This window comes from Glycine max, chromosome 15 (genome assembly GCF_000004515.6).
Source record: "Glycine max cultivar Williams 82 chromosome 15, Glycine_max_v4.0, whole genome shotgun sequence".
NCBI lineage: Eukaryota > Viridiplantae > Streptophyta > Magnoliopsida > Fabales > Fabaceae > Glycine > Glycine max.
The window spans coordinates 51,551,532-51,578,192 of NC_038251.2; the positions used below are offsets into that span (position 1 = coordinate 51,551,532).

At 32.9% G+C, this 26,661-nt stretch overlaps 2 protein-coding genes across 3 annotated transcripts; both read left to right on the forward strand.

Moving 5' to 3' along the window:
• The first annotated feature begins 3 nt into the window (after nucleotides 1–3).
• Nucleotides 4–5,306, forward strand: LOC100805124 (zinc transporter 1). 2 transcript variants are annotated; one of them, XM_041009532.1, is made up of 4 exons: nucleotides 4–891; nucleotides 1,219–1,368; nucleotides 2,228–2,501; nucleotides 4,980–5,306. In XM_041009532.1, the coding sequence occupies exons 1-4, from the start codon at nucleotides 268–270 to the stop codon at nucleotides 4,985–4,987; spliced, it is 1,056 nt and encodes a 351-aa protein (XP_040865466.1). In that variant the 5' UTR covers nucleotides 4–267; the 3' UTR covers nucleotides 4,988–5,306. The 2 variants fall into 2 exon arrangements, with proteins under 2 accessions (XP_040865466.1, XP_003546826.1); XM_003546778.5 differs by lacking the exon at nucleotides 4,980–5,306 and having other exon boundaries at nucleotides 2,228–2,585.
• Nucleotides 5,307–23,964: 18,658 nt separating this feature from the next.
• Nucleotides 23,965–26,339, forward strand: LOC102664721 (extensin). Its single transcript, XM_006598157.4, has 3 exons — nucleotides 23,965–24,454; nucleotides 24,811–25,770; nucleotides 26,087–26,339. The coding sequence occupies exons 1-3, from the start codon at nucleotides 24,367–24,369 to the stop codon at nucleotides 26,116–26,118; spliced, it is 1,080 nt and encodes a 359-aa protein (XP_006598220.1). The 5' UTR covers nucleotides 23,965–24,366; the 3' UTR covers nucleotides 26,119–26,339.
• The last annotated feature ends 322 nt before the right edge of the window (nucleotides 26,340–26,661 follow it).

Consider the following 26,661-nt stretch of genomic DNA (forward strand, 5'->3'; position numbering starts at 1 on the left):
ATGACATTGGCTGTTTAAGATGCTCAAGTTTTAAGCCTCTCAGAGTGGCTTTTATTTTCTCTCCTTTTGTCTTTTATATATTGCGATCTTTGATCCCATCCAACGAACATAATGTCAATGTACAAACTTAGCTTTTCCCCCTTTAAAATAACAATCATGAAAACATTTCTCAAGACTTATAGCTAGTAGCACCAACAGTTCCATAACCCTCTCTCTAGCTTCCTTCACTCACTTAATTGTGACAATCCCAATTCAATTCCCATCAGAATGATGAACTTTCAAGCATGTTCAAACACCATCTCAAACTTGTTCTATGTTTGTTTTGTCCTTTTACCAACCATGGCCTTAGGAGATTGCACTTGTGACACAATAGAGGCCACAAAGAGTGACTCAATTGAAGTCCTCCACTACAAAATTGGCTCAATTGCTTCTGTGCTTGTTGCTGGGGCTCTTGGGGTGAGCCTCCCATTGTTGAGCAAGAGAATCCCAACACTTAACCCCAAGAATGACATATTCTTCATGGTTAAGGCCTTTGCTGCAGGGGTGATTCTTGCAACTGGGTTTGTGCACATACTTCCAGAGGCATATGAGAGCCTAACTTCACCTTGCCTTAAGGAAAATCCATGGGGAAAGTTTCCCTTCACTGGATTTGTTGCCATGTTGTCCTCCATAGGGACCTTAATGGTGGACTCATTTGCCACAGGGTTTTATCATAGGCAACATTTTAACCCCTCTAAGCAGGTTCCTGCTGATGATGAGGAAATGGGAGATGAACATGCTGGTCACATACATGTTCATACACATGCCACACATGGTCATGCTCATGGATCAGCTGTGTCCTCTGAGGGTTCAATTACATCTGATGTAATAAGGCAGCGCATCATATCACAAGTAAGATCACTCAGTGCACGTTTGGATTAAAATTTACAAACTTAAATTCGAAACAACTTTATTTTGCTAACTGAGTCTGCAAAAGTAACTCTTCTGAGTTTTAAGACAAATTGAAGCAAATTTTGATTAATAATGGGATCCAACTGAAAGCTAAAAAAGTTTTTTCGGCTTTACTTTTTAAATGTATGCTCAAAATTTCCTAACTAAAAATCAAACAAGTCCTTAGTTATTGATATGTACCTTTTTTTTTATATACTCCTATATATGTTGGACTAGAGTTTTTTTGTGTTGGCAATATTCAGTTTGGTTTATTGGTTTGTGTGCTAGGTGTTGGAGATAGGAATAGTGATCCATTCAGTGATCATTGGAATATCATTGGGTACTGCAGGCAGCATTGATACCATAAAGCCTCTCCTCGTGGCCCTGTCTTTCCATCAATTTTTTGAGGGTATGGGGCTTGGTGGTTGCATATCTCAGGTATTGCTATTTGGTTGGTATAATAATTTCATACATCTTACATGCTCCTTACAAAATGATTAAGACCCTACTTTTATCTTGAAAGAATAATCTCTTTTTTCTTTTCCAACTTTCTTTTAGATTTTTTTTTACAAAATAATAAATGAGTATTTTTCAGGATAAAACTTATTAATAAACATGGACTAAATTTTCAGGTCTTTGTTTTTCTTATCAAACGATACATGTAGTTTAGAAAACAAACACTGAAAGATGAAGTTGAATTCATTTACTAATATAAGATAAATTACTAATATGAGATAAATTTCAAGCTGAAGAGAAAATGGAGTTCAGTGTGGACTGTGGAGTCTTTTGTCCAGTTTGGAAAGTAGCACACCGGCTTGTAAAATATTGCCATGATGACAACATCCTTATATTTTCATCTAACCAACCTTTTTAGCTCATGAAGAAAGAAAAAGAGAAAGACCAAACAGTCACTAGTGATTTAAAAGACATGCTTTTGGTTGGTTCTGACATTAAATTATTCACATAACTTTAAAGTCGGTTACTATGTTAAAAAGAAAATGCTTAAATATATTTTTAATTTTTTAAATTTAGGAGTATGTCTTTTTAACTTTTAAATTAAAATTATATTTTTCAATTCCTTAAATTCGTGAAATACTTTTTTAGTCTCTCTTGCCTGTCAAAATCCGTTACAGATTGTGCATCTAAACCCAAAAAAATAAGGTAGGAGGGATAAAAAAATTATTTTGTGATTATAAAAAAAAAAGACTAACTCTAAATTTAAGGGACTAACTAAAAACACCACCTATATGTTTTTATAAGCATCAATGCTAAAATAGAATTATGTTAATTGTGACAGGCAAAGTTTGAGTCCAAGTCTATGGCAATTATGGCAACCTTTTTCTCACTGACAACCCCAATTGGGATAGCAATTGGAATGGGGGTGTCAAGTGTGTACAAAGAGAATAGCCCTACTGCTTTAACTGTTGAAGGGATTTTCAATTCTGCTTCTGCTGGAATTTTGATTTACATGGCATTGGTGGATTTGCTAGCAGCTGATTTTATGAGCCCAAGGTTGCAGAAAAATTTGAAGCTCCAACTAGGGGCAAATATTTCCCTTCTCTTAGGAGCAGGTTGCATGTCTCTATTGGCCAAATGGGCTTAATTTTGGTGTTTTACTTTATTAATGGTTAAATATATCTCTCATAATTATTAAATATACTTTCTTTCTCTATCTTTTTTATTAAATTTACTTAAATATCTCCACCACTTACTTCTCATCATTTATTTATTTTAAATAGAAATTTAATAATTTACATCACTCAGCAAATAGAGAGTCTTTTCTTTCTTTGGCTTAATTTTCTGTCCCTTCACTTTTGGTATTTCTTTGTCTTCATTTTCTTTATAAGAGTGTGTCACATCAAAATATGCACCACAACCAGAGAAGCTAGAAATAGAAATGCAGTTTATGCGCCAACGCAAACGCAAATTACAAGGAACTTATAACATTAGAAATAGAGTATTGAATGCTTTTTCAGTTATACCCTTCAATGATTGATGATGAGGAACAAAAAGCGAAAAATATCTATTAAGTATTCAAAAGTAAAATAATTTTTTTGACAAAATGAATAAATTAAATTAGAAAGTCAACATGAATTTTATGACTTAGTATTAAACAAATATTTTATTCTTTTTGAGTCGAAAGCCTTTTTCTGTTTAAATTGGAACAACATATCTTCCCTCAAAAAACTTTTATATGATATCGAGACTTTTAATTAAATTGTTCATTAAAATGCTTATTATATGTTTATTAATTTTTTAAAAAACATTTTATCATTTTATTAATATTTTACTATAATATTAAAATCTTAAAATATAATATTCATATTCATATTTTTTATGTTACATTTATTCTATTAATAAAAATTGCTTATTTATTTAATGTATGACTTATACCAACTATTGATTATTATTAATATAAATATTTATTAATTTTTAACAAATATCATGGATTAAGCTTGTGATCAATTTTTTTTCAAAAATAAAAACTCAACTTATAGTAGTAAGATAGTATTCTTCTTAAAATATTTGTATAATATTTAGAAGGTCCTAATATAGTTGTATTTGTAGAGATAGGTCCAAATACAACGAATTTGTAGTCATTAGCAAATTAGTAAAAGAAAAAAGATACATTCAAGTGGAATAAAAACAATGATTACGTAGCTTGTGGACTAGTGGTTCGTCAGACGTCAACCACTAAAGAACAAGTTCTTATAAGCACCCCACATTCAAATTTGTTTCCCCAATTAAAAAGATCACGATATGCCTTAACTTAAATGATACCTAAGCCAAATTGACCATAGATTACTAGGATAATAACTAAATGAGCATGACATGCATGTAAAAATGCATCATGTCCTTGTTAAAACACTTTCTATAGCAAAATTGATCACAAGCTTAATCCATGATGTGATAATTAAATCGGCATAGATATATAATTTTTTTTATTCTGTAGGTTTTGTTTTATTCCGAAAAACCGTGAAATTTCAGGGTCTAAGGGGTTGGAGTGACATGGGTAAATTCCCTATCCAAGGGAATGCTTTTCATAGGAATTGAGTCAAAAATCTTCTTATGAAATATTTTTATATATACTCTCAAGCCTTGTGAACCTAATGCGCTTCCATTAGGCCAAACTCTTTAGGTGTCATAAATAGATGGTCTTCCCTTTGATGCACATTGTGAATAAGGGGCACCTGTGAGTGTTTGACGTGGACCAACCATGTCATGCCACATGTGTGTTTGACCGCTTGTTGGGGCTTTGAATAACTTGGGGACAAGAGATGTTATGTAGGGGCATTTTGGTATTTTCAAATAAAAACTAACATGATTTTTGATTTTTTTTTATTGCCCAACCATGAAGGGTGTTGTGCTACCTTCAGTGAAGCATTGGACAAGTGTTTTGCTTCCTGCTAGGTTGTCTCTGACAATAGCAACATAGACGAAGCTCTGATACAGTTGTTACTTTGGTTTTGTTTCTAAGCTCGTCGACAATCATTTTCTTTGTTCTTCTTTATGTGGGTCTAGTCCGTCATAGTAGTGTGGGACACCTTTTGTGTGTGCGACTGGTCACCTAAGCGTAGTTGAACCATTTAGGCGCGTTGAAGGAATAACCAATGCACTTTCTTTAGTGGGCTTTATTGATTTGTGTAAGTTATTTTTCTTTTGTTGCTTTTGTTTTGTTAAGTATTCTATACAATAAAGTTTGTACGGCATTATTGTAAGGGTTTTATTGGAAGCAGATATATTACAGTCTCTTCTTTATGAATGGAATGTTACTCCTTTCGAATGATGATTGACTATGTAATAATCTTTCGTTTTGAGATTAGGGTTTGAACTATTTGTGAAGGATTTGTAGATGGAGTGATTTGTTCCTCAAATTGTTTAGTACATCATTAGATAGTCATGATTATGCAATGAATTTTTTGAAGAAATAGATTATTAGGAATTTTAAGTTCCATCTTAAGGTGAATGTGAATGTGTGACGTTTAACATATGAATGTAAGATTAAATGCATTTTTTCTTGATTCATTCATTTAATCTGCTTGTTATAGGTTACTAAATGGAGAATTCTGCTTCTTCCAAGTCTAGCAGTGTGGCCGTGTCAATGAAAATGAAGGACATATTGTGTGTTTGTGGCATTACGTGCAAGCTTCATACCTCAAGGACATCAAAGAACCCCGAAAGGACACATTTTGTGTTTATGTAATACCAGTTTGGATTTAAATGGTTAAAGAATAACACTTTCTAATAATGTGGACAACATTTTCATGCACATGATAAATATAACAAATTTGCAAGGTAAACTTCAACTTTTATTTATTGTTTTCAATCTTTTAAGGGAATATTTTTTCTTTATTTACTATTTTTTTTAATTTAATGTAATGCATGAGAAACAACACAACAACATATTTTAGAAGATTGTGTTGTGTTGATTAATCTAGCAAGTTTGTATAATTTTCTACTATTAGAAAGATGAAAAACATTTCAAATTTGACATGTTTTGTTTAATGAATATGCCATTGAAGATGTTGTTCATAAGCTAAAAAAAACACTTCTAAGTTTTTGGCATGGATGAATGCACATAAAATTTATTTGGAAGCTAGAAATATTTTATATGCTCAGTTTATGTCTCAATTTGTTTGGAAGCAACAAGAAAATCAATTGTGTCCTAGAAAAAAAAACAATAGATGAAAGATTGTAATTTACTCATCCAGGAAGTGGAGAGTTGTATTACTTGAGATTTTTGCTTAATTATTCAAGAGAACCATAGTCATATCTTGATATGCGAACAATTAATAATGTCATTTTTCCCACATTTAAGGATTTGTTATGCATTAGGTTTATTAAATGATGATTGAAAATGTATTGATGTTATTACTGAAGCAAGTCATTGGGGATTGAGATCATATTTGAAAAGATTATTTGTTACATTACTACTATCAAACCCGATACCGCTAATGATGCCAGTCAACTTCAACAATAGGTCCAAGCCAATAAGGTATGTCATCACATTTTGTTAAGTGCCTTGTCTAATGATCTTTTCAATGTCTATTGCTCCTACAAGGAATCCAAAGAGATATGGGACTCTCTCATACTCAAATACACTGTCAAGGATGTGGTCAGACAGAGATTTATCATCGCCAACTACTATCGTTGGATCATGAACGAAGAAAAAGACATCAAGGTACAAATCAACAAATACCACAAGCTGCTGGAAGACCTAAAGACTAAAAACATATCTCTGCCCGACAATTTCATTTCTAAACTCCTGATTGTGAAGTTGATGGAATCCTGGACAAACTAAACAACAGTTAAAGCACAGACACAAACAGATATCACTGCTAGACCTTATCACCCATATTATCATTGAAGATACAAATAGGAAGGAAAGTGTTGCAGCAAGGACCAAAGCAATGTCTACCAAGGCAAACACAGTACAAGACAAACCATTCATAAGAGATAAGCCAACAAAATTGATCACAATAACAAGAATAAGTACAAATATAATAACCCACATGCTTCTGCTTCTAACCCTTCTTTCAAGAAAAAGAGAGCTTGATTTGTTTGTGCAAAGCCAGGACATTTTGCTCCTCAGTGCAGGTATAGAGTTGTGAGAAATGACAATCCTCTTAAGCCTAGGGCTAACCTGGTTAAAGGAGATGACATTATTGTTGTGGTCATTTCTTAAGTGAATGTTGTCACCAATGTGAACAAATGGGTGGTAGACTTTGGGGCTACTGGCACATCAGTGCTAATAAAAGTATGTTTACCTCCTACACTTTTGTGGGGGATGTAGAAGAACAAGTTTATCTTGGTGATTCAAGAACTACTCCGGTTCAAGGAAAATGGAAAGTTCTTCTCAAGCTCACATCTGGGAAAACACTAGCTTTGAATGATGCGTTACACGTTCCCTCTATCAAAGTTAACCTTGTTTCTGTAGTATTATTGGGAAAGGTTGGGGTAAAGATATCCTTTGAGTATGATAAGATAGTTATGACTAAGAATAATGTATTTGTGGGGAAGGGTTATTGTGATCAGGGTTTCTTTGTACTCAATGTTTTTGAAGTGATTAATGAGAATGCATCTTCTTCTGCTTACTTGATTGATTCTTATGATATATGGCATGCTAGATTAGGACATGTTAATCCAACGTATGTTATGAAATTGCAATGACTAGGTTTAATTAATATGCATGACAAACAAAGAAATGTGAAATATGTGTTGAATCAAAATTAACTATGAAATCATGTCCTTTTGTACAATGTGAAACTGAACTGCTAGGCTTAATTCATTCAGATCTTGCTGATTTAAAACAAACTATGACAAGGGGAGGTAAAAGTTACTTTGTAACCTTTATAGATGATTACTTTAGATATACTAAAGTTTATCTAATTAGACACAAAGATGAAGCGCTTGATATGTTCTTATCATATAAAGCTGAAGTTGAAAATCAATTGAATAGAAAAATCAAGAGGCTAAGATCTAATAGGGGTGGTGAGTACACTTTGTTTAATGACTTTTGTGAAAAGGAAGGTATAGTTCACAAAATAACCCCACCATATTCACCCTAGTCAAATGGAGTAGTTGAAATGAAAAATAGAACCCTTAAGGAAATGATGAATGCTTTACTTGTTAGTTCCTCTACTCCTAACAACCTTTGGGTTGAAGCCCTCTTGACTGCTTGTTTTTTACAAAATATAATTCCGCATAAGAAAACTGGTTTGAGCCCTTATAAGTTATGAAAAGGTATAAACCAAACCTTAAATATTTGAGAGTGTGGGGGTGCCTAGCCAAAGTGATGTTACCCAATCCAAAGAAAAGGAAAATAGGATCTAAGACTTCAGATTGTCTGTTTATTGGTTATGTTGAACATAGTGTTGCCTATAGATTTCTAGTTCTTAAGAGTGATATGATTGAGTGCAACACCATCATGGAGACTAAGAATGCTGAATTATTTAAAGATGTTTTCCCTAAGTCTAGGGCTAGTTCCAATACCGTTTCTAGTCTTGAACAACTAGTTGAAACCTATAGTGAACCTATAAGTGAGGATTTGAGGAGAAGTAAAAGACATAGGACAAAGAAATCTTTTGGAGATGACTTTTATACGTATCTTATTAAGGATGATCCCTTAAGTTTTTCAAAAGCTATTAGTTCTTCAGATGTTTAGGATTGATATTGACTCTATTAAAAAGAATAATACATGAACTTTAGTAGATCTACCTGAGGGTGCAAATCCAATTGGATGTAAATGGATCTTTAAGAGGAAGTATAACCCTGATGGATCTATAGATAAGTACAAGGCAAGGTTGGTTGCTAAAGGATTTACTTAGAAACCTAACATAAATTTCTTTAATACCTTTGCACCTGTTACAAGGATTTCCTCCATTAGGATTTTGATAGCCTTAGTTGCAATCCATAAGTTAGTGATTCATCATAGGGGTGTGTGGTGGATGGTCAAGAGAACAAAGTGTGCAAACTTTTGAAATCCCTATATGGTTTAAAACAAGCGTCTAAACAATGGCATGAAAAATTTAATGAGACTTTACTTGTTGATGGTTTTTCTAGTAGTGATGCTGATAGATGCGTGTATACAAAGTCTGTGAATGATGATCATGTTATTATATGCTTGTGTGTGGATGACATGCTTATTTTTGGTACATGCAATGATATAGTTTTTAAAACTAAATCTTAGTATCTAAATTTGATATGAAAGACATGGATGAAGCAAGTGTTATTTTGGGAGTTAAAATTATAAGGAAGGGAGATAGTATATTATTATCCCAAGAGCATTATGTTGAGAAACTTCTTAGGAAGTATAAATATTATAACTTTAAGTCAATGAGTACCCCTTATGATGTTAACTCTCAATTAAAGAAAAATAGAGGAGAACCAATTGCTCAAACTCAATATGCCCAAATCATTGGGAGCTTACTGTATTTGATGAACTTTTTTAGAGTTGATATTGCATATACAACAGGTAGATTAAGTAGATATACCCATAGTCCTAATTAGGACGATTGGGATGCACTTGTTAGACTCATGAAATATCTGAGATGGTATTGAATACAGTGTATTTCCTGCAATACTTGAAGGGTATAGCGATGCTAACTGGATTTTTTATTCAGATGAGACAAAATCCACTAGTGGTTATGTGTTTAATCTTGGTGGTGGTGCAGTAGCTTGGAGATCAACCAAACAAACTAGTATTGCTAGATCAACAATGGAGTCAGAGTTTGTTGCTCTAGAAATGGCTGGTAGTGAGGCTGAGTGGTTGAAAACTTATTAGCTAACATTCCTTTGGGAATGAAACCAACCCCATCAATATCTATGCATTGTGATTCTCAGTCAGCGATAGCTATAGCTAAGAGTAAAACATTCAATGGGAAAAATAGACATATACAACTAAGACATAATATGGTTAAGCAACTACTAAAAGATGGAACAATTTACATAGATTATGTGAAATCAGAAGGAAACTTAGTATATCCTTTAACAAAACCCTTAGGGATGAATATGAGATTAGAAACATCAAGGGGAATGAGACTTAAGCCACTTGAAAACAAACAAGTGATGGTAACCCAACCTTTGTGATTGGAGACCCCATGAAGAAGGTTCATATGGATAAAAACAAGTCACTTGTCAGTTCTGCTAACACTCAAATTGATTTCTATCAATTTACTTTTAGTTTTTTCCTATGATGTGAGAAAGTGTTAGCGCTGCATTAATGAGATGATAAACTTTATAGTAAACTTTATGTGTTTGAGGAAGCTTTACATCTTATAAAGTTTTTAATGATTTTCATATCCCTTATGGGTGGTGTATGATTTGCAACATGCACTTGATGAAATCACCTATATGAGTGTCAAGTGTGGCCACTTGCATGAGATCTTGGCGAGAACTCTAGAGCATTCATGAATACTGGGCACAGGCATGGCCTAGCAGAGCAACATAACGATAACAACAAAGACCGTGGGCGTGTCTTGTGATTGGTAGACCACTATAACATGCCAAGTTTCTTTGGTTCATATAACTAGCTACTACACCAATTACACTGTGTGTTTAAGTCCTATCAAGGTCTAGTTCGTATAGCTTGCTATATCAGGTCCGATGCATTACACCTCATGTTGACCTAGGAATTTTCTTTTATTTATTAAATGTAATTTATTAGTTTGAAATATGTGTGGGGTTGTTGTAATTTTAATATTTATTTCAAAATAATTTTCTTAAAAAAAGATTTAATTAAATGGTCAAGGAAAGTTATGACATTTAAATTCAAAATTTTGAAATTCAAATTTCATATTAATGCCAATAAAAGTGAGAATCAAGAGGGGGACAATGGCAATTATAGGCTCATAATTGGTGATAAAAAAAAAGAGGTTGGCTGATGACTTTGAACGTGATTTTAAAAAGAGATAGGATCAACTGTTTTCTTGCTTCTATTAAGCTTTCATCCTCTTTACTCTTGGGTCAATCATTTTTTTTTGGGAGTTTTGTAACCTTAGTTCTGCTATGACGTTCATGTTGTATCCTAAGAGGTTTGCATAGGACACTGCCATGCCTCAGGAAGTTCAACCGCATTCGTAAATTTCAACTTCAGCAACAACAAAAAATGGCTCTTAATCTCTTAAGTGTGATCTATAGAAAATGACATTTTCTTGTTCTTTGAAAATATCATTGAAGCCTTTCTATGGCAATAACTCCTGAATGATGTCATTTTCATCAAGAAATGATTCCCCAAGGCTACATTATTGAAAATTGAAATATTCGATCTATGACTCTATTTCTAAATGTCTTTGTGCCTCTCACTTTCATCCTCCCTCCTGAAGAAGTGTTTCAATGCTTGGACTCAAGCTCGAGCGACCTTATAACTTTAGCCTTGTGACTCAACTCAAGAATTTAAGATTCTATCTTCTGGAGAAATTATTGAATAGTTCGAAACTACAAAGTATCTATGATATTAATTAATCTCTTCATGACATATAGTTGAGTTTTTTAGTTTATTATTATTTTTAATAAAACTCAATTACATGTTACACAAATTTGGGATGAGAGACTAAAAAAATATTTTTCTTTTAAAGTTCAGAGACTAAACTATCCAATATAAAAGTTTGGAGATTAAAAAAAAGATTCAATAAAATTATATGGATTAAAAATATATTGTGCCCCTTTTAAATTCTTTATCTAGTTTGTCTAACGCCCTGTCTTAGTTATAAGATAGTTCTTTTCCGACAAAACAGTTTAAATCTTGAACAATATAATTATCTAGGTTAAATTATAAATTTAATTCTTGTATAAGTTTAAATCTATGATTTTGGTTTCCTTATTTCTAAATCAAGACATTTGTTAGTTTTAAATAAAGTAAAAATAAAAAAAGGCCATGATAGGAGTTACACAAATGACTTTTTTTTATTGTAAGACAAAATAATGAATCATTAAGACACTTGTTTTATTTAATTATTTTATAAATATTATTTTACATGTATCATTAGTTAAGAGTCATTAATTTTTTTTGAATTATAAATATTTATAAACTAAATATAATATTTAATATATAATTTTACATGCATTTTTTATTATGAAATTTTATTTTAATATAAATTAACAAATTATTATATATAAAATTTGTTCTTATTTTATTATAATTTTTATAAAAATACATAAACTGATATATAGATTATTTAAAAAAAATATTTTGTGTAATTTATACAAATTACCTATATTTAATTAATCTAAAAAATTAATTTTTTTTATTTTTTATAATTGAAATAGAAAATTGTATTATTAATATGTAACAATAAATTTACATATTTTTTATTAAATTATATAAAATAATTTACATATGTAATTTTCTTGATTTATATAATTGGTATTTAAAAATTTATTTACTAAATAAATTTTTATAGTTAAAAAAATACTAACATGTAAGTTTTCTAAAAAATTAAATATTAAAATTTTATTAATTTCTATAATTAGAATGAAACGAATTTACATATTAAAATAAATATTTTTAATTTGTATAATTTATGTATTAATTGACGTAATTATATTGATTTATATAATTAGATTAACAATAATATGTGTATTAAAATTAATTTACAAAATAATTTATATATTAATTTATGAAATTTAATTAGAATTTGGTAAAATTAAAATAAAATTATATAAAATGATATAAAATTAAATTAAAAATATTTATATATTAAATATTTTTTTTAATTTATAAATTTTTATAATTCAAAATAAATTAATAATTTTTGACTAATGATACATACAAAATAGTATTTATAAAATTAATTAAATACAACAAATGTCTTAGTATATGTCACATCAAATTAATATTTAATTTTATAGGATTAATTGATGAAAAAAAATTATTTATTCTAAAAAATAAAGAATCTAAATATTTTAATTTAAAAAAGAAGAATCAAAATCATAAAATTAATATTATAAAAAGACCAAAATTATAATTTTACTGGAACACTAGATATCCTTTTCAAAATTAGTTCTTTTGCCCATAACATTGTTCTGATTCTTCCAATTTGATGATCAGAAGCATCAATCATTTAACAAATAAAAAGAAAACAGAGCAAACAAGATATATCAACCAAAGTATCCACAATGCACCCTGCCCCGTTCACATCACACAGAAGAACACGAGCTTGATGGCTGAAGCAGAAAAAGATGTCAATTAATATATCTGAAAGCTACTTTAGTTTCATTTATTAAAATTATTTTAGGACCTATTTGTTTAACTTTATCTGTTTTTATTAATAATAACTAAAATACTAACTACTTTATCTTTATTTGTTTTTTTTTTTAACTTACAGAGGAAATCTCTACAGAACTTTGAAAATAAGAAAATAAATTAAGCTTTTTACACTTATAACAAAAACCAGAAATAACTTTTCAAAAAAAAAAAAGCACACCTTATTTTTGCAAGGCCGAGATGATTGATTCGTGATTTCATTTGGTGGACAAAATTTAGCATTTGTTATACTCTAAAGTATGGGTTCATTTCATAATTTAAAATAACATATATACGTTAAATTTGTGAAACTATTCTCTTGGTCATTGTCAAAATAGCAAATTTTAATTTTTGTGACAGAATAGGAAATGTTCACAAACCAAAACCCAGGATGAAGAAGCAATACATAAGACATTCAAATTCTAATCAAGAAACTTTTATACAAAAACTCTTTCCTCACAATTATTGCGCTGACTCTTATTACATTTAGTTTTCAAAGATATCATCATAAAGGTGATCAAATACTATATTAGTCCTATGTCACATCAACAATCTCTCTTTTCCCTGCTAGAGACAATTTCCCTCCTTCCTTTTCATTAAAAAGGCCACCCTGAGATTTTAGGCTCTAAACATGAGACATTGGCAATAATGCAATCCCAGTACATGGTAGCCTAAAGCACACTTTCCCTAAGGCATCTTAACTAGTATATAGAGTTGGAACACCACACTAAATGAGTACCCGACTTCCGACATTATTTTATAAAAATATATTTATTATTGATTTAAAAAATAATTTTTAATTTTTAAAAAATAATTTTTTGAAAAATAATATTTATATGCTAAGGAAATGATGTTATTAAATATAATTTTTTTCTTATATTAATTAATTTTTAAAAGTTGATAATATTTTTGGTTTAATAATAATTAATTTATACAAGACTTTGTAACTTTTTATTTTTTTTTAAATATGTTTTATAAAGAACACAATGAATATATAGTTATTACATGTTAGTTATATTCTATGAATAAATTAAAACTTTCAAATAACACAAAATACTATCAATAACAATTAAAAATAATAAAATATAATTGAAACATAATAAACAGAAGATAATAAAACAAAAATAATGGAATGTACTAACAATAACAATTCAAACAAAAAAAATGACAAAACTAATCATAGTTTGGAAAGTGTTACATAGCAGACATGTCTTCTTCCAATAGTTTGATTATTGATTTGTTAAAAATAGCTAAAAAATTTATTGGATAAAAACGCTTCCAGTAATTGGATTCTATTAACACCTTTAACACATCTTCATTGGTTTTCAACTATATTATTTGATATTCGATTAATTTTTCTGAATATTTTGTATGGCCTAGTTGTCGAAAGAACAATTGTCTGATTAGTTGTGATTCGTGAATTCCATAAGGGAAATCCCTATAGGCACAACTTGCTTGATGACATCCTTGAATTTTTCGATGCTACATCCCGAAGGAATTTCTAATCTTATTGGGTTTGTTCCAATGAAGGAGTAACCCAAAAATTCGCCTTGTCGTGGTATCTTCCACTTGCCATTGTAATACAACATTGCATCATGAGTAGAAGTGATGATGGATCGAAGTAGGTTGAGTATACTATCGAGTATTCTAATTATGGTACATAATAATTCTATAGGGTCAACACATGAGTATTGATCATTGCACATTAACATTGTACAAACATCATCATCATTTTTCAATTGCAGAGAATGAAAAAAAATTGTTGACCTACATTTATGGATGATTGTCGGTAGTAGATTTCATCCACAAATTGGTCATTGGCTAGCCGAAAGGTGTTGTAAATTCTACTCTTCAGTTTCTCAAAAGAACACTCATCAGGAACTTGCATTGGTATAGGAGTAGGACATTGAAAATAAACACTAGTTTGATTGTGAATGATTGATCCATTTACAAAAATGAATACTAATCTCGAGTTAGAAATGGTCTGAGTGTTTGTTTCTCCCAAGAATGTCATAGTATTGAGATTGAATATGGTTTATGAAGGTATGTTGTGTGAAAGTGTGTGGTTTTATTGAGGGTGTTTGGTGTTATTTATAGTTATTTGAATACTTGCCCTGTTGATATAATGCATAGTGTTGTGAATTTTGACTGTGATTTTACCTTGTTATCTGGTGCATCAGACGTCCATTATTACTTTCAGACTAGAATTTAAATTGTGAGTTATCAATTCAATGTCATTTTTGTTGGTGAAACATCTATTATTTTTTCAGAGACGTGGGTAAATTACAAAGTGATGTCAATTTCGACTGTAATTTTACCCTACTAGTTGGTGCATCAGACCGTCCATTATTAATTTCAAACTTGAATGTAAATTGTGAGTTGTCAAATTAATGTTAGTTTTGTTGGTGAAGCATGTATTATTTTTTCAGAGATTTGGGTAAATTGAAAAGTGTTGCCAATTTCGACTATGATTTTACCTTGTTGCTTGGTGCACCAGACGTCCATTATTATTACTTTTATACTTAAATTTAAATTGTGAGTTGACAAAATTCAATGTCAGTTTTGTTGGTGAAGCATATATTGTTTTTTTAGAGACATGGGTAAATTGAAAAATACTATCAATTTTGAATTTGATTTTACTTTGCTACATTGTGCACCAAACGTTCATTATTATTTTCAAACATAAGTTTAAACTGTGAGTTGTCAATTCAATGTCAGTTTTTGTTGGAGAAGCATGTATTGTTTTTTTAGAGACCTAGGTAAATTGCAAAGAGTTGCCAATTTTGATTGTGATTTTACCCTACTATCTAGTACATCAGACATTTATTATTACTTTCAGACTTAAATTTAAATTGAGTTGTCAATTCAACGTCATTTTTTTGTAAATAATAGAGACTTGATTAATTTGCACAAACTTATAGAAAACAAGTGTTTGCGTTTTAGTGAGTTGTCATTTTTTTTACCAAATTGTCAACATAAACTGAAACAAATAATTTATTTCATTACCTAAATTAAGTACTACAAACAACAAATATGAAACGAAGTAGGCAACGTAAACCCACAATGACCTAATGTTAAAGCACTAACCACCGACATGGCACACCACTGGATAACCTTAAAGCAAAAACAACTAACGCATGGATCATCCCCAGACTACCAACTTTGTTTGAATATTGGTTCGTGGGAAGGAGACATGTTTCATCCTTCCAACCTGGAAGAGGAGTCACTATCACCACCATAGTCTTTGACCCAAAAACTCTCATATTCAGATAACAGGTCCTCAACATTGGAGGTTGAGTCATGTTGGTTGTTTAGTGAGTTATTATTGTCACAAATTGTGGTAAATAACTCCACAAATGGTAGAGTTGGATTGTTGTAAAAAATATTGAACATTTGTTGAACGTCAAGATCATCTCTCAGAATAAAACATATGTACATATATGGTTGTCCTGACTCAAATATAGGGCATCAAAAGCGGAGATCTTGGATAAGTTGGTGTGGTTCAATGTTTATTTTTTGGTGAACAAGTTCAAGTTATTGTGTAAGGGTCATGGCCTTGTTGACCATGAAGGTTTTTGTGTTGTTACTAATAAAGGTGGTACCCTCATTAGTGTTGTAGATTTGACTTTTGTAGTAAACACAAACATATGCAGTTAGGTGACACATTGTGGTAGGGGTTGAGATAAATATTTGAAAGTTCTATAAATGTCTTCAGCTGGTAGTGATATTTATAGAATTTGTTAGTTGCAAGCAGGTGTTCACTATTTAGTAACATGCACTGGTAAATGACATGTGAGCCTGTCCAACATATACTTTTTTTGCTTTTTTTACTCTTAATTTGACGTCTTTCTTGATGAAACTATTACACAATATTTTTTTTTGGATTCTTTGACGTGAAAACTATGAAAGAAATTTGTCACATATGTTTTTAATGTATTGGAAATAAATTTTATAAACTGTTACACGATATATTTTTTTGGATGCTTTGACCTGAAAACTATGAAATAAATTTGTCACAGATATTTTTAATGAATTATAGATAAATTTTATAAATTACATAAGATGATCATTTAAACATTGTTTTAAGGGTGGAAAACATACTTTTTTTATTTTTTACTCTTAATTTGAGATCTTTGTTGATGAAATTGTTAGACGATATTTTTTTATATATTCTTTGATGTGAAAATTATGAAATAAATTTGCCACATATACTTTTAATATATTGGAGATAAATTTTATAAATTGCATAAGATGACTATTTAAACATAACATAACATAGCATGCCCACTTTAACATAATTTTGAAATCTACATTACAAGGGTAGTTAAACATAGTTGATCTCATTATCACAATATTTTATACTTCAATGACCAAGACGATGATCAGTCACACAGGGTGGTGGACGACGATTATGTCGTGGATTTCTTCTCTTCTGTATGACTAATTCTCCCTCATGATAATGATGTTGTTGTTCTGTCTTAGTGTATTATGTGTGGGTTGCTACAACTGAAGAACTTTGTTCTTGCTCTCCAAATGAATATGGTGCATCGAACTGTTGTAAAGAAGCTCAATATGATGCCGCAAAATTTGGTGTATTCAAATCGACACCAAATAAATTGGTCGTCCATTCATGGCTAGTTGCATTGACTGATTCGCGAGTCTAGCCAAAAGTTTGACGAATAGGTGAAGGAGTACAAAACATTGACTGGGGATGTGGAACTTGGAAATGTGTTTGTTCAGCATTTGTCCCTGCAACATTATGGGTAATTGTTATGCGTGGATCATTTAGTTGTTGTGCAACTGACAAGAACATAATAGTGTTTTTCCTATACCATTCCATATACTCCGATGTATGTATCACTAAGCCTTCAACCCATTGTCCAATTAAAGCATCATTGCGTTTGTTTTTCTAAATATTAATCCACTCCGCATGATATTCCATCCAGTCACTGTAATGATTGTCTCGCATGTCAATCTGGTGAAGTCGACCATGATTCATGGGATCAACAGGGATATCTTGATGCAGTTCAAATTGTAGCTTGACCTAGTTTGTTTGATGTCATTCCACAATGGGAGAACAAATAATTGCAGTACATGCAAACCAAATCTCTCTGTCTTTGTATGCATGCTCGATAGGTGTTCTTCAAGAAAACTGAAATATATGCTAACAATACAACATTAGTAAATGTTAATGTGTACATATTGATGGTGTGGTTGATGATAGTATTATACCTAATGGCTCTCCATATGATCTATATGAGGTCTATACCTGACCAAGTCACCATGAGGTGTGCCCCTATGTTCTAATCTACCACCACTCCATCTGAAATATAAACGAAACAAAACCACTATTCATTGTAATGTTAAAATGCACGTCATTGAAATTAAAACTTTAGATTTCACTATTTGTAATAACCCTTTTAGCGAGTGAATAAGTTGTTTCGAGCTGTGGGACTCTTGGTACAATAAAAGGCATGCGATACCAAGCCTATGATTGCAATAGTATGGCATAACCACCCATAACTCTACCAACCTCCGATAATGCCCAACACAATTCTTTGTAAAGGTTTGCTAAACAAGCAAAACACCAACTATATTTTTTTGTTATCAAAGTCATGTAATAGGTTCAAATACATTAGATGAACTCTATTTCCAAATTTATTAGGTATTAAAGCACCACCAATCATGTACATTATGTAAGCTATACACCTGCATTATAGTTGGTGTATTTTTACTTCTTTAGGTCATGGTGTGCACAAGATGTTAAGCAACCATGTCAGCTTCAGTGCAGCTCCCTAACGTGCATTATCTGGAGGGACTTCGCCTAGTAACTCATCGCATAACTCATCCCAATGTAAGAAGCTAGGTCCAGTCACATTGAGTGTGATGGAGCACTCACCTCATGACAGGTGAAAGGTGTATGTTTCAGGCCTTCATCGTTCAACCAATGCAGTGATCAATGCAAGATCAATTCTACACTGTTTGATTAGGGCAATATGTTGGAACCCAGTAGACGATAATAATGGTATAATTTGTGGTTGTGGTTTAGGTATTGTATGGTAATACGAATTGATTAAGTCGTTAATCGTGGTATGTGAATGGTGAACATGTTGATGACGCAATAAAGGTATATGAGTCATGACAACGAGGTTAAATGGTAAATCGGGTACAAATGATATAAAATTTGAAGTTAGGTGATGAAAATGTGGTATTGACATGCACCTCCCATCTATTTATAGTATAAAATATGTCAAGATTCCAAAGCACATTTACACTTTGTCTCATTGTAAGGCCTCGAGATTCAAAAGCACGTTAACACGACTGTGTTACTATCACGCATCGAGATTCTAATTCATGCAAACCATGGACCCATGATTGATTGTATATATAAAGACATCATATCACTATAGACTTTGCATAGTTGCATCAAATCAAATTGTAGGAGTAAATAGAGAGAGCAAGCAAAATGACTTCAGAGCCAATTTGTGTGTATGTTTATATCAATGGTGAGATCATTCACAGTTCAAGTGCAAATGCAATTTTCATAAGTGACAAGACAAAATCATTACTATTGAATCCAACAATGACATTGTCAAACATAATCATCACAATATAGTCATCAATTAGAGACAATGATGTTAAGCCTATAATTATTGCACTTTGGTATCATTGTCTTGTATACCAATTCAATGGTCGTGTTCAGTATAGGGCAATTCAAATTATTGATGAAGAAGGTGTTTGGTGCATGTTCGATACATTTGCAAATATGGCAAGTGTAATATGTATGAAACTTAAAGTTGATGTTCATAATTCATTATCACCTTCTCAAGTTAATGGCCTAAGTTGGGCTGAGATAGAGCAAAAGAAGCACAATTCCCTGAAATTAGAATCAATAATTTAACATATTGTGTTTAAGTTTTTGTCAGTCTTTATTATTTATTTGTAGTTGTTTTATGTTTTTCAGTTGTTTTTTTCAATTTACTTCAATAATATTAGCCTAGATGCTTGATTACAGAGATGCATAACAGTGTCGTGAATAGTCATGATGCAAAAAAAAAAGATTATCATCTATAATGTGTGCAACTACACATTGTTCACTCATATGCACCAACCATCACATTAATAAGGATCTCAATAATTCGTGTCGTCTCGGTGCGCAATGCAAAATAATGTCGTCAACAGTCACAAAGCAAAAAAAAAGACTATCGTGCGTAATGTGCACAACTGCACATTGTTCTCAATAATCTGCGTGGACTCGGTGCACAATACACAACAGTGCGGTCAACAATCATGATGCAACAGACAGACTATCGTCTTTAATGTGCTCTGCTGCATACTATTCACTCACATGCACCAAGAATCGTATTAATGTGGTTCTCAATAATCTGCATGGGCTCGGTGCGTGATGCGGAACAGTGTTGTCAACAATCATGATGCAACAGACAAACTGTCGTTTGTAATGTATGTAGCTACACATTGTTCACTCACATGCACCGAGAACCGCATTAATGCGGTTCTCAATAATCCGCTCGGTGCGCAATGCGGAACAATGCGATCAACAGTCATCATACAACAGACAGACTGTCGTCTTTAATGTGCGCAGTTGCACACTGTTCACTCACATGCACTGACTATCCTACATATGCCTCTCACCTAACTCTCCTACCTAACTTTGCACTTAACCCTCCTACCTAACCTTCCCACCTAACCCTCTGACCTAACTTTGCCACCTAACCTTCCCACCTAACTCTTGTACCAAACTTTCTCACCTTATATATAATCCCACAATTTCACAACACATCACACACAACAACATTCTCACGAAACAAACCTTTGTTCCTAACTTTCACAGTCTTCCCACTCACATCCCACAAACACCACCCATGGCTCCACCTAAAGAAATATCGATTGTCATTTACCACTATGGTCAGATTACAGACGACCCGATTTAGGGATTGGTGTACTCATGTGCGAATCCAATATTTCTATACGTGAGTCGGTCTATTACGTTAACACTATTGATTCAGAAAATTAACAACTGTCTCCCTACTCGGGCAACTAAAATAGTTGTTCAGTTGTTATATCGGTCCCTATTTTATTTCATCGTCAGACACGTTTTATTTTAGCACAATTACTTGGCAAAGATGATTTCAAAGGTGTGCTGGAAACAATTGTCCAAAATCCAAAATTGAATTATGTCGAATTGTATGTTTTTACTGAGCTTATTCCTCAACCACAATCATCGTCCCCACAACCACAATTACCGCCTCCACAATTGTTGTGTCCACAACTACAACTACCGTCTCCACAACAATTATCGTACAATAACTTGGACCTCAATGATCCAATGTCTTCATACAATAACCTTGAAACAGAAGACGTCTTTGACATTTATACTTCATACACACAACTATTGTTCCAAAATGACTCTTTTTCTGATGTCAAACAAACCTCCTTTAACCAACAAAATCATCATTCATCATAATATTTTATGTCACCCTCATCACAACAACCACAAGCACAAACATCAAATCGAAATGAACATCCCATCACTAACAAAGATCCCATTATACGATTTCACAAAGAAAACATGGATTATTTTAGTGAGCATGAGGATTAAGAGTTGTTTCATCACAACAATGACCAAAGCGATGACGAAGGTGTTGCCGTACCAACGTCACCTCTATTGCAATATCACCAACCTAGGTATCCAGTGGAGTTGAACCTTGACCGTCTACCACAATACATTGATCGACACCATTTTGTTCAACAACAAGACCGTGTACAACCACCAATCGGTGCACTCGAGGTTGGCATGACCTTCAATGTAAAAGCACAATGTATTCGAGCAGTCAAAGAATATAACATCAAAAATCATTTTGACTACAAAATAATATATTCTTACTAGAGAAGGCTAAACTTCGTGTGTAAATCACATGAAAATGGTTGTACATGGAGCTTAGGCGCATGCAATTCAAAGAGACATAAGAAATGGATTATCAATCAGAAGTCATCGCACTTGTCTCGTGTCAATACTCAGACAAGATCATCGATAACTCAACAAACACATCATATCACAGATCATCCAACCCATCAGTCTCCATCAAAAAGTTGATGGCAGAGATCAAAATGTTCATGAATTATATTTCATCCTACAAAAAGACATGGTTAGCAAAGCAAAGAGCGTTGGAGATGATTCATGTAAACAGGGAAGAATCATATGTCAAGCTGCCAAAACTTTTGGGAGCTTTGCAATCTTATGTTCCCGGGACTTTGGTCCTTGCTCAAACAAAATTCGTGTTTGAGGAGGAAGATATCGTACATGGGAAAAATGCTTAAACGTGTGTTTTGGTCATTTGGTCCATGCATTAATGGGTTTGCAATGTGCAAATCCATAATACAAGTAGATGGTACATGGCTTTACGGGAAGTACACTGGCACATTATTGATAGATATAGCTACAGCATAAGACGGTGTTAACCATATATTCCCGATTGCCTATGTCATTGTAGAAGAGGAGACAACTTCAGCGTGGTGTTTTGTCTAAAGAATTTGAGAAGACATGTAAAGTAACATTTCTCTCATTTAAGATAGACACCCCTCCATTATAAGTGCCTACAACAACCCAAGTAAGTAACGTATGGGTTCATGACACATTCCATTTCTTATGATTGTGCCACATTGCACAAAATTTCCTTCGCGGTAACTCAAACTGCAAACATTTGAAGAAATCACTCATGCAAGCTGATGAGAATCTATAATATTTTATTTATTTGTTAAACTTTACTTTGAATCAAATTTCATAACGTATTAAATTGATTGAATAATTACAGGGTACACATACACAAGAAAGATGCAATGACGACTTCTTGGGGATATCCATGCGAATAAGCCAAGTGCAGCTAAATGGCTTGATCAATTACATATTAGGTACAATGCTTCGATGAGGGGAAACGTTGGAACATATGACTACAAATTTGTCTAAGTGGATCAATTCCATGTTCAAAAGCACAAGACATTTGTTAGTGTCATCGTTGGTTAAGGAGACGTATTTCAAGACCGCAAAACTCTTTGCCATTAGAAGCGGACAAAACCAGGTCAACTCGGGCTCGTAGTATTCTGAAGAGGCAATGAATAACGATCAGCAAGAATCAAATATGTACATTGTTAACAAATTCGACAGATACAACCACATATTTATACCCAAGCCTCACTTCAAACACCTAGACCACCTGGGTCATGTTACAATCCCAAATTGTGATTGTGGTGAATATTAGGCTAAACACTTATCGTGTTATCATGTCATGTTGTCTATAAATTTGTCAATGTTGATCTCATAAACTATGTGTTGCCGCTATTCACTTTACAGAACATTGTATGCATGTTTACGACAACTCCTTTGGTTTAATGTCACACAAATTAATGTGGCAATGAAAGAGATCAGTGGGGTCCTAATCCAAGGACAAAGAGAAGTGCAAAGGGTGTATGGTTTCAACTCGCATCTCTACTGAGATGGACGAAGAAGAAAATGGATGAAAAACTAGAAAAAAATTGTGAAATCTGTCAACAAAGTCATAACAGAAATAATTGTCTCAACATATCTTCATCTTCATCTTTCCCTTAGATAAATATTATTATTTATTTTATTTATGATATAATTTTCTTCTATAAATAAATTGTTAAACAAGAAATATTATCATTTAAAAAAATTAAATGACAAACAAAAAAACTATATTTAATAAAATAATAATATTAAAAGTTTTAATTTTTTTATTAATGCAAAAATAATATAAAAAAAAGTCAATAAATTTTTTCAAAAAAATAATTAAAATTTTAACTAAAAATTTTCTTAAAAAAAAAACCTTGAGAAGTCGGTTTGGCAAATCCTGACTTCAATTGTCCCAACAAAGTGGTGCAATTGAGGAATTAAAACTGAAACATGTGTATATTAGGATTTAATAGGAGAGAGGATGTGTAGTTTGATAAAAAAAAATTCCTAAAAATCACTTGTCCATTCATCTAAAACAATTTTTTTTCATTATTGTACTCTTTTTCTTTTCTGTTTGACAAAACTTTTATGCATGAAGACCAATTGAGACTTATGTCTAACTAACAATTAATTAACTTGTACCCAACGCCTTCTTGCTTATGGTTATGGTTATGGACTAACCAACCTCTTCCTCACGCCACAACATGGGAAGTGTTAGCATTTCCATGAGAGCTTTGAGTAGAAAGCAAGCAAAAGAAAAAGGGGTTTATAAAACCAAACTTTCATCTTTTTCCAAGGGCGAAGCAAGCATATATACCACCATGAAATGAACTTATAAAAACTCCCAGAAAAAGGACATTCTTGAGCCGGTGAACCAATTCTGATAAAATACTCACATTTGTGGACACTTTTTTCTGCACTTTTGGCATTCCTTCATGCTCACATCTTCAACCAAAGATGACTGTGCATCAAAGTTGTGTCCACCCAAAGAATCAATCTTTATCCCAAACAGAACCCCCCTTGTCTACTCTTCCTTTACTCTGGGCAATAATTCCAAGTACTGCATTTATATAAAAACCTCACGTTGTTCTACCTTTGAGTCTTTCAATGCACTGGCATTGGAGTGCAACAGCGGGGCTATAATCAGAAGCCTCTTTTTCTTTATATCTTGTGGCATTGCAGTTACCATAACTGCAAGAGGGTCATGGTCATGGAAACAAGTAGAGTGAAAAAGAATGTCGGGATACTTCTCCTCTACCTCACTTTGGCTGCTATTTCTCTCACTCATTGTGGTAAGCCTTCTTTACCTAAGTAAATATATGTTTCATCCCATATGCTTTTCTTTCTTTCTTTTCAATTTTGCTAAGTTAAACAAGGTGTTACTATCTATATCATCCCAATTATTCCCAAATTTTGAATTTATAGCTAGTTATAATTAGCCATGATCATGCACAAATGGGTCACTTGTGGAAGAAATTGTATATATATAGGCATTTGCTTGTTGGAATCCATTTACAATGTCATGAGTCATAACTCATAATCAAGCATAATTAAGGACTAGAATGTATTAACAAGTGCTTTATAATATCATTGACATCAATGGCAATAAGTTCATGGCTCAAAAGCATATTTGCTTTCTCCTTTCCAGATGCAGATAAATCAATGAGACTATTGAGAGGCCCTAAACATAGAAGAAATACAACCAACAAGAACCCAAAGAAGTTGAAAACGGTTAAGCATTTTGATGAGAACCCAACCATATTATCATCAAATGTACAACCCTATAGTCTCAGCTCCCCATTTTCTTTGCCCCCTTATGAATCACTTGCTCCAATCCCATTGCCAGAAAACAGCCCTCCATTTTGTGTGTTTCCACCACCAGGTACTCCTTCCACCACCATTCCCACACCTACAGGCTTTCAACCAACCACACCATCACCTCCATACTATGACACCTCACCAGTCTTTCCAGGCCCTCCAAGCCCACCAGTGTCCTTTCCCACACCAACCCCAGAAACTGTTCCAGGCCCACCCAGCATCACGCCGGGCTCGCCCGAACCCGTGCTCAACCCTCCCATCATTATTCCAAGCCCACCTGACTCCTCCATGGGCCCACCCAGGATCACACCAGGATCGCCGGAGCCCATACTCAATCCTCCCATCATTATTCCAAGCCCACCTGACTCCTCAATGGGCCCACCCTACTTTGAGCCCACCCCACCACTCATAATCCCTTCCCCCACAGGTGGCATCACCCCAGGCCCACCATCCCCCACTGAAGGCACTGTGCCAAGCCCAAGCGTGTTTCAGCCACCTGTGGTGTACCCTCCACCAAGTGTGCCACCACCACCCAACTATGCCCCTAGGACCACCTTGTGGTGTGTGGCTAAGCCCTCAGTCCCAGACCCAATCATCCAAGAGGCCATGAACTATGCTTGTTGGTCAGGAGCGGATTGCACCTCAATTCAGCCCAATGGGCCATGCTATGAGCCCAACACTGTGTATGCACATGCATCATACGCTTTCAATAGCTATTGGCAAAGGACTAAAGGGGCTGGTGGCAATTGTGAATTTGGAGGCACAGCCATGCTGGTTGCAGTTGATCCTAGTGAGTACCACTGTCATAAAATGGGTTTAGATTCATAATTTTGATCAATCAAAGGCTTAATATGTTTCTAAGGCTCTGAAAAAAAACACTGTCCTTTTTAATTGAAATTAGTTTTTTATGATAACATTTGCATTTAGAGATGTTATGTCATATGTTTCTCAAGAGTTGAGAGTGATGTTGTTGTGTTATATCTAAATACTCAAAATTCAAACATGCACTAATTCAAAGAACTTCATAATCAACTAAGGTTTAATTTTCTTGGTCACATTACGTGTATTGCCATCACTAATGCTATTTTTCTTTTGCTTCTCAACAGGCTTTGATGGGTGCTACTTCATCTACAACTGATCATTGGTTTTTTTTTTTTGTTTATTGTTTTTACCTTTAGGAGAACAAAGCAACTTTTGGATCCCACCAATGTTTGAAGAGTGAAGACACTCTTTCTTTCATAATCTCCCCCTTTTTTTTTCTTGTGCAAATAAGTTACGTATGTATGCCACAGTGAATTACACACAAAGATTTTGTATTTTGTAAGTAACAAATGTATATCACCATTGACTTGTAGTTTATTGTCATCGTTTAATTAATCAAACTAACTCCTTTATTAACTCAAAAAAACCACCTTATACAAATATTGATTGACCTCATTTTCTACCTGATATGCCTAATTTGTATATTTAAAAGACTTGCAATTAATGATAGAGAGACCGTCTTATCCATACATACGGCATAAAAATAACTAATCCAGTACAGAATGTAAGAATTTTCTGTGAATTTTTTTCATCTGCACTCTGCAGTATTAAAGTTTTCCAATAAACATACAAATACAATTAAATTGTTGTATAATTCTTTTAATATTAGATAAAAAGGATTAAGCTTTTTTGTTACTTA